The sequence below is a fragment of the Diadema antillarum genome, unplaced genomic scaffold, assembly GCF_040938485.1.
Source record: "Diadema antillarum isolate AM-2024a unplaced genomic scaffold, OU_Dant_1.0 seq00000582_RagTag, whole genome shotgun sequence".
Taxonomy (NCBI): domain Eukaryota; kingdom Metazoa; phylum Echinodermata; class Echinoidea; order Diadematoida; family Diadematidae; genus Diadema; species Diadema antillarum.
This window is the reverse complement of record NW_027271516.1, coordinates 557670-567645: the sequence shown is the minus strand read 5'-3', so window position 1 is coordinate 567645 and position 9976 is coordinate 557670. Positions and strand designations below refer to the sequence as shown.

At 38.8% G+C, this 9976-nt stretch overlaps 1 protein-coding gene across 1 annotated transcript in view; it reads left to right on the top strand.

Moving 5' to 3' along the window:
• Nucleotides 1-655: 655 nt before the first annotated feature.
• LOC139735506 (liprin-alpha-1-like) overlaps nt 656-9976 on the top strand; it is a 148248-nt gene continuing 138927 nt past the window's right edge. Inside the window, exon 1 of the mRNA XM_071646263.1 lies at nt 656-770. Within this exon, the coding sequence (XP_071502364.1) occupies nt 762-770 (9 nt within the window). The 5' untranslated portion in view covers nt 656-761. The remainder of the gene's footprint in view (nt 771-9976) is intronic.

The window sequence follows — 9976 nt, the reverse complement described above, 5'->3', positions numbered from 1 at the left end:
TTTGCCAGATTTGTACAGAAGTAAAAATGCACATGTGATGGGTCTGCATGACGAGACTACAGAACAGAAGTCCGGGAGAAACCAAGCAAGAGCCACTCAACACTCCTCTTTGCATACACTGTAATGTTGTGTAACGAATAAACACACATACTGCCACACACACACACACACACACACACACACACACACCCACCCACACATATAAACATGTGTGTGCAGACAAGCGAGATGCCTCCGTGCGCACAAGTTGTCGGCGGGTCGCCACCCTTACCCATTGTGCACTTTACGACATCTGGCCGCGTCTCTCTCTTGGTCTGGGTGCAGCTAATATCTCACTTACTCACTCACTCACAAACCTCTCTGCCGATGCACACCGTTGTCGTGGCACTGTCGGCCTGGTGGAGATACCGTGGATCTTTCCTTCACTCTGATGGAAAATGTCCGAGTGTCGCTCACGCTCCGGCGTGACGGATCGCTTGCCTGACTGCTCTGGGAATTCATCGAGGGATATGATACCATAGTGATCATCGACTCTGTGCAGCGAACACGTCGACACATTTTGTTTTTTTGGGGCTCTCTCTCTCTCTCCCTCCCTATTCTTCTTACTTCCCTTTTTTTCTCTCTCACAATCTCTCACATGGATGGAGAGATGACTTTTTTTGGTTTGCGCTCCATGTTCTCACTCTTTGCAATTTGAGGCCTGACTGGATACAAATAACTACAGTGTTGTCACTACCCCAGACCATGCCTTTGACGGAATTATGTGGAAAGTAAGCACAGCATTTTTAATTCTTGATTGTACTATTTTCTTTTTTTTTTGGCTTCAAATTGTTGTTTCAAGTTTGAGTGTGTCATATGTAATATCTTCTTATTCTGTTGGAGATAGAGTATGTATGCTACGTATATTATTTACTAACATCTCCTGAACGTGGACCAGTTTCTGTGCCGTGAATAAGTGGCAGATTTGAGAATGTTAATCAGTGATGGATGTGTTGGTTGGCTTGTTAAAGTGCACTCCTACAAAGTCAGATTTGCTTTAAATAGTGGAACTACAGAAATTTTGTTTGTAGTGATATGTAATGTTACACCTGAAAGCACATCTGTAGTGCTCATTCAATTTATCTTTCTTGGAGTATGCTCCTTGCAGGAACTTTGTGCCACAGATAGCTTCTTATGGTGGCAGAGTCAAAGTAACCAAAGAGATTAAGAACATATCCTATCTCTGGGTAAAAGAAAATTGATACTTTACCATTTTTCATCCAGTATACAAACCAACACTGTAAACAGCAGTCAAGTCCTTCTGATTCTAGAGGAGGTGCCCCGACAAATTTTGGAGCTCTTATTGGCCTAAAGAGAGAATATTGTATAAGCTTTAATTTTCGTGAGGGTTTAATTTTCATTAATTTCCCGAATCACAGTTGGATAGCGAATTTGACAACATGCATAAATGCCTCCATGCACTAGGGTAATAGTGCATTTACACTTGTGTCGGCATCAATTTGCAAAAACAACATCTGACGAAAGTGTTTATAACATCCTCATTCATGGAAATATCTGTATGGGAAAATATCAGCGCATACAGTATGTACAAACTCCCTCTGCCCATAAAGATGTGCTGTTTGCCAGTAGGAGTGCTCAGTGATTAAAAAAAAAAAAGGTTTGGTTAATCACATTCGATGCATATTACCAGCCAGTTGTATCACAAAACATTCAACCGTATAGAAATTTTGCCATAAAGCCTAAAATATAAGGAGATATCACAATTTTTTTTTCAATAAACCATTACTGCAGATGGTACATTCTGGAAACAGTTTTATTACCACTATTATTCACATTTTCTATCTAACAATACTTAACATTTGTTATATTGATTAACATTTCTTACATTAGTTGTTTCAGTCCTTAACTAACATTTAAGAACTATCCTGAAGCACTAAACTTTGTTTTTTGTTTCATCTGCAAATGGTAAATAATGCCTTAAAGATGTGAAGGGCTAAAGCATTTTTGTTGTTTTGTATTAATTCTAACTGTTTACTCTCATAGATGAAATGAGAAATGGACAAAGCATTTATTCAATCTTTTCATTTTAATCTCGAGGGAAGGAAGGAGACAAGGGGGAAAAATACTGTGATGGCCCAAAGTACAAGAAATATCTCTTTGGGAATGGGATATGTGACTGCGTAATTCCATGAATTTTTCATCATGCTGTATCAGCAGACTGGTCAAATTGTTTGTTCCTATATATACTCTCAAGCTTCCATCTTATTTTTTCCTAGATAAAATGAAGAGAGTGTACGATGAGCTGGAGAGAGAGAGAGAGAAATATGAGCAAAGAGATAAAAATTAAGAAAAAAAAAGAGTCATGAGTTCAGATTTCCATCATATTATTTCTACCTGTTTTGCCACCTCCGCGCTCCTTCCCCATCTAATCATCAAAATTGCAAAAATTCTTACGAAAACCAGGAGAAAAAGAAAGGGGGGGGGGGGGGGGCTAAAGGAGGAGAGGCTCTGAAAACTTTCATTGTTTTGAATGGTGTCATTTTCATAACTGCATTACCCCGCTTGTGGCTGTTGTGCATTTGGTGTCAAGTTGCAATTTGATTAGGAGTTGTTATTTTTAGGCTGGAAACTTTGAGAAAAGGGAGGAAAAATAGAAAATCCCTGCTAGCCAGAGAAGAATGTTCAACCTCGTAACCATCATTTCTGCCATGCAGCTCATTTTTTACCTCTATGACCTGCAATATCTTGGTTTTTTTTTTTTTTTCTGTCTTGACACAGTCTTTCATTTGAGCTTTTGAAGGCACTATTTGCCATTTGCAGATGAAACAAAAATGCTTCAAAATAGTTCTCAAATGCGAGTTAGGGATAGAAACAACCCATGTAAAAATGTTTTTCAGTATAATCAATGTTAAATCATTGCTAGATATACAAATTGTGAACAATAGTTGTTTTATAATAAAAGTGTTTTTAGAATTAACTGTCTACAGTTATGGTTTATTGAGAAAAATAGTGATATCATCACCTTATATTTTAGGCTTCATTGCAAAATTATGTGGTAGGATGTTTTGTGATACAACTGACCTATACGCATCGAATGTGATGACTCTTAATATTTTTTAAATCACTGCTGCATGCCAATGGTAAACAGCACCTTTAAAGAGAAATATACAGTAAGTCTCGGAGAGGATACGTATTTGTGAGTCACACGGCAAGAGGAAAAATGTGGCAATTTGGTTGCTGAGACAATTTCAGGTAGATTGTGTCCTTCCGTTACGTAATACATACGATGTACATGTGTAGTTTGGAAGAATACAGTAGAAATATGCCGTGTTTTGCAGCATAATACATGCTGGGTTTCTGTAACAGAAAACCACAAATAAGAAATGATGAGAGCTGATGTTGTATTTTATCATTGGTACAGAAAAATCAGTTTTCAGGATATTACTGTAGCTTACTGCATAAGTCAATTTCACTGTAAAATGCAAAAGCAAATAAAAAAATATGCACATAATATTAATAGTATGAATAGGTCCCCTACAAAGTGATGTTCATATAACGTTTTCAGCTTTCTATATTGGTTATTTTTTGTCCTGGTTAATGAGCCTGCAGCTATCAGGCAATGGTAATTGGCAGATAGCACATTCGTGAACAAAATCAGTGATGTTCTTTTTTTACAAGGCTGAATTATGTACCTGGTACAATAATTTGATAGTCTAAATTTTTATTTCATGCAGTCTTTATGTGAAAACTAGACTTTTTTTTTCTCTCTCTCTCAAAGGGTGCCAAGTGGAAAAAGCTATTTGCCACTCACATTGTTGCCTTGTACAACAGACATCAGACCAATTTTCTGTGTAATACTCCTCTGCATGCAGTGTGATGCTATGGTTGCAATTGTGGCAATTTCACGCTTCGCCCCCAATATCCACGGGAGTTACACCAGTACTTCGTACCCCCCTTTTTGGAGATGGGGATGGGAGCAAATTTGGCCCGTAAAACGGAAAATCTTCTTTTGCTGCGTCGTTTGACTACGTGCTTGTCTGTATTTTTTCTGGGTGCTACTGCCGGTGATGAGGTGGTGTGCCCACGATGAGATGTGTTTGCCAACCCGCAGTGGCGGCTGGGCCCGAGGCAGGGAAAGAAGCGAGGAGCGCGCCGCTTTGGGGGAAATCCTCGCACACCAGCCCTGATCAATTTTTATAAAAGAATGCCGGAAATGTCAAGTGGTTATCATTTCCATCTTTGTTAGTTTGCTCGGTGTGTTTCTTATTAGATGATCCTCTCGATCTCTTGCTCATTCTCTCTTTCTCTTTTCTTTTCCTATGCAGTGTATATATTCCAGGCATTTGCCTTTTATATGGCTGCTTTCCCCCCCCCCACCCCCCCCCCCCCACCCCCCCCAACCACCTAACACATGTCCTACAACCCTTCTGTGAAAACCTGCTGTGATGCACAGGAGAATACTTACAAAGTAGCGTGTGTCTTCCGTATTAAGCTTCTCCCCCATTGCCTTCAAGGTGGCAGCCCTACTTTCCAGGCATCTTCCCCATTAGGCCGGATTACTAAATGTATTAGAATTGAGGGATAATCTTTGCTACCCCCTTCTCCCCCCCCCCCCCCCCCACCTCTGTTAACTCCCCCATTCACACCTTGGAATGAAGTATTCAAATGATCTGCCTTGTGGAAATTCGTTTCGTAACTGTCAATGCTTGCTATGATGGCAAGCCCAAGGAAAATTGTCTGGTTGCTTGGGAGAACCTTCTTTTTTTTTTTTTTTTTTTTTGGTAAATAAAAGTGTGTGTAAAATGTGGCCCATTTATGGAGGAAAAAATGTCAGAGGTCGAAAATGCATTGGGATGGTGTATTTGTCAAGTTTCAGGCCCATATTTGCATTGACATGTAATGATGGGTGAAAATGAATGGCTTCCTGGTGTCAAAAAAAAATAATACTGAACAGCAAAACCATAATTGCAATTCAGTTGTGTGCTTTCAATTCCCTGTCATTGACAGCAACAATTAAACACATACAATCCGTGATTTAGACCACTAGTTCAAGTTTTATACTGACTCTGGTACCTTGGAGATGAAATCATGCAATAATTGACAAATTGTTAGTGTATGATATACTTTTTTTAATTTGTACTCACGTAAAATAGTTACAAATATAAAGAGGTGATTTCTCTATAACCAAATTAAATCTGTGTATTTCCACTGGGATCTGCCATCTGTTCTATGCTACTGATATAGCTTTTGCCTTGGAGGGGACCTCTTCTGCATTTATTTTCACTTCGTCTTTCCCTCTTTTACATTAAATTTTTCAGTGCTACGCTCCGTGCTCAAGGTTGACCCCAGTACAGGATGTACATAAAGTGGCCAGTGTATAATGCCCACGCACATTTCCATACTTAGCATGCTTTCATGGTAATCCCAATCCTTTTAATTGTACTTTACTTTCACATTCGACCTTGTATATTTGTTCTCTTGCATGCATAATAAAGCAGATATTTCATCGTTATTCTAGTATTCTAATCCCGCCAGGCCATATTTCCTCCTTTTCAGAACTATCATGTAAAATTTCATTTTAAATTCAGTCGTGAAAAGACCCAATGTTGTTCCACAAGGCAGGAATTTGTTTTTATCATGAAGATCTATTCATTTCATTTTTGGGTAGAGAGACTCTTCTATTAGGGATATTTTGACTTTGAATTCATCATTTATTGGGAATTATAAAACTGGGGCCTTTTTAATTCCCGAAGTGACAGCTCTTGCAGTATGTGAATCAATCCATACAGTGTACATTTGCCACCAATTTCTAGTTTTGTTGCCAATTTAACATTTATCCCCTCAGAGCAGGTCTCACCTGTACCTAATCCAGCACATGCCCCAAACTACATTTTTTTAAAAAAATTCATCTATTTTTTTTCAAGGTGTTGGCTTGTGCTGTATCCTTTCATTGTATAGTAACTTTTATGATGTGTTGTTTGTATTCCATGTATCAGAGTAGAATACAAACTTTATCTTTTGAGTGAGCTTATATTTACTTTTGGTCATGACATATTGTAATATTTTAGTTTCAGAACTATCATTAGCCTCTAATTCGCTAACTTTGTATTTAGACTGATCCTAATTAGAATGACAGCACATTTTTAGGAGTTCAAAATTGTATTATTACTCTTTTAAATCACTTCATTTTGTTTTATTCTTGTTTGTTTTGTTCTGTTTTTGTTAACAGATTTGGTGAATTTCTAATCCCAATTCTATTGTATCTCTCTACCTCAAGGTAAAGCCATGGACTCTTGAGTTGCTAAGTAAGCAAGGGCAGGGTGGGTAGTTTGAGGAAAAATTCCCTTGTTACTTTAAAAGAAAATTGAAATTCTGAAGAAGTTCTGTGGGAGCTCCTATTTTGTGTGTGTTTCACATACAGGTATTGAGTCTGTTTTTACTTCCTCGAAACTGATAACATTTATTCAAATGACATTATCTTATTATTAATGCTTGTTTCTGTTATTTGATTGGCAAGCAAAGTCTGCACATATTTCCCACTTTGGAATGGAAGTACTAATTTTGCCATCAAAAAAGACTGTGTATACATACTAGTTTTGATCAGTTTGTATTTTGATCTGCGATGGTTGGTAGCCCTGCCATCCGGCAACAAACTAATCATGTATTATCATCTTGAATGGCAAAGAAGAAATGCGGAGTATATTTCCAAGTTGGGCTACTACATTATCTTGCAATCCAACACATTTCCAATAGTCTGGCTCTTACAACAAGCAGGCTCGCGAGAAGAAGCTATTCTCGCGGCTCGCGACGACTGAAGTGAGTGCAGCTTTGTTTGGGATATTGGCAAGCGGAGAGCAAGCAGGAACAGGGGAATATTGACGCTGTGACAAGGTGTCCAGAGTTCCCCCCCCCTTCTTGTTTTTCCACTCTGCGTGGCTCAAATCACGACAACTCGCTTGAGTAACGAACGTCACGGGACCATATGCTGGCATGCGCCAGGGGGGTGCGTTGAGGGGGGGGGGGGGGGGAATCGGAATCTATACATGAGGCCGAGCGTGATAATTTAATAGTCTCGTAATCTCTGGTTCTAATTGGCAAAGCTCAACACTCTTCCCCCCCCCCCCCCTTCCCCCCACGCAGGATTATTGCATTTGTCTGTGCAGCCAGGACTGTCGTGTAATACCTGCGTGAACCGTATAGGTGAAAGAGAATACATTGTTACAAGAATAGTTCCGCACGCAAGCCCCATTCCCATTTATGCAGAGTCAAAGAACATACACACACTAAAGTGCTGTGGCACAAACGGTGAATGCATTAATTTGCATTTACTAATTTGTAATTAGTTTGGCATCTTATCCTTTTCATTGCAATTTCTAATTAACCTCTGTCAAGTGCTGTGAGTGCAGCTTTTGCATGGATCAGGTGTTTTGATTAGTGTAGTGCTAGCTGGTGTCTATTTTCTGTGCAGTAAAAGAATCCATAATGAAACCTCACAGTATACTATTTCAGCAGTGCAGATGTAAAAACCTAGTAGAGTGCCTTGTGTCTTACATCTGTCTGGAGCAGCAAATAATGTTAATTTTATCAGAGGAGGAAAGGTTGCCAATATATCAGTATGCCAATTTAAAAGAGTCTTCAGTATAGAGAACCAGGAGTGTAAGATTTGTTAAATATGTTGCCAATTTTAGCACGCTGTAGTAGTTATAGATTTAGCAATGGAGAGGTTTGACAATTTTGCAATCGAGATAAACAATCAAAATGAAAATAATGAATCTCAAATGAAATTTTGTTTTGTTTATATGTCCTCAAATTTAATGTTAACAGTAAACAGAAAATAAGAATACCAAAAAAATACCAGATGAATAGATCTGGGTTTTTAGGAGTTAAAGGTCAAAGTATATGATTTGATGGACATTGAGATGTGATATTATACTGTGTAGGGATGGACATTGAATACAAAGTGGGATTATAATTGTTTCATATCTACAGTAGCAAGTGGCCACTTAGAACGTATCTCTGGTCAGTTCCTGTGTATAAGCATGGCTTTCTTTCGCAATCACTGTCACAGTCGCGGAGTGCAAAGCTGCGTTGACGTGGTTCCCTGTTCGGCAGGAGATTTCTGGCTTGGTTGTGAAAATATTAGAGTAGTTTTATATCTACTGTAGATAGGAGTATGCAGATCCAGCAGATTGATTGTTCATGTTTTTTGTAATTCATTTTTCATATAAAATTGTCTCCATGCTTGACTGTGTTAGAGTCATTGCTGTTTGCTTTTGGAATCCACATTATTTAGGGAGCGTGTTCCTGCAGTGTCAACTTTTACTCAAAGGCTTTTAACGATTCTGGGGAAGTTCTGCTCAGGTTTTATTTTCAGTGTGGTTTGTTTGCACTGCTGGTGGTGGGCTGATAATGCGGTAAATTTGTCATACCTGTCCCTTTTCCTAAAACACCCATGGGGGATCGAAAATATAGATCACTGAACCCCAAAGATGTAGGACACCATATTGTGTCTATTACAGACCTCCCCTCATAACACGGTCTGCTTGCCAAAGGTATTTTGCTGGAAAACTCATGATTTGATTTGGAGATAACTCTTCTGAAATTTGTCTCTGAACATGGAGCTGAGACCGATAGTAAGATAGAGAGAGGGGGAGAGAGGGGGGTGGGGGTGGGGAAAGGACAGACGGAAAGAATGAGAAGGAAAGAGAAATAGAAGTAGATAAAGAGATAGGACAAGGACATGGTAGACTCATAGAGAGAAACATATTAGTGTGTGGATACCTGTGGTTAAACATTCACACACACACTCATACACACACATTAAAAGCACACAGAGAATGGATAGGGATGGTATTAACATGTAAAGAAATATATATATATATATAGAGAGAGAGAGAGAGAAAGTGGTGAGGGAGCTGGAGATAAAAAGAAAATAACTGCAAACTTTGGAAAAAGTAGGGCGTTTACTTGCACTGTTATGCATGAACTTTTTAAAAGAATGAATTAAAACACTAACATTGCACAAAAGGGAGTCGCCAAACATAGTGAATGGATTAGGCTGTACTGTAAAAGTTGTAATATTTGTGTACAGATATTTTCATGACTGAGAAGGTCACAGACATTTTCTCGAGATGTTGTTTTTACAGTATGACACCAAGGCTTTCCTACAATGTAAGTCCATTTGCATTTTTTTTTCTGGTTGTTAAATTCAAGGCTCAACAGTGATTTTTGAATTTGAGAAAATTAAACCCTCGCAAAAATGACATCTTTATACAGTCGATAGATGGATACACCTGTTGAGGATGAGTCCCGAGTATACTCGGGCAGGTGTCTACGGGAAATGCATGTTGTAGCAAAATCAGTCCGTCCTCAACGGGTTGTTTGGTAGGTAGATGAGATGGATTGATAGATGGATGAGATATATATAGAGAAATGAAAGATGACTGAAAGGAGCTAATGAGAAATTGGTTGAGTGATAGAATAAAACAGGAAAAGAAGAGGGTTGGGTAATAAAAAGGATCCCAGTATGAAGTAGGTTCTGTTTTGATCATCATTATAGAATTAGATACAATGAAAACAATGATAATTTCAACAGAAAACAAGTAATCTGTTCTTCTCAATTTATGTTTAGTTTACATATATACAGATCAATTCTTTGGCGAGATATTCGTATGCTTCATCCGAGCAATCTCCTTTGTGTGAAAGAAGAAACTAGAAAAGTGACTTGCTTGTCCTTGAAAATCTAGAATTGTTTACAGTTGCATTATTAGTCCACAGTGCGCCAAAAAAGTTTGCCCCCTATTTCTCCCAGCTCAGTCTTTCCCTTTCCAACTCGGACTGGCCGGGAGGGTGCATTTTTGCATATTTTTCAACTGCAGAAGGCTGCGGGGGTAAAAATCGCTTTCTTTTCCCCCCCGAGGTGTAACTGTTGTCTGCGGTTTCAAATGACCGCGCTCCATTAGCGCAAGCAAACATC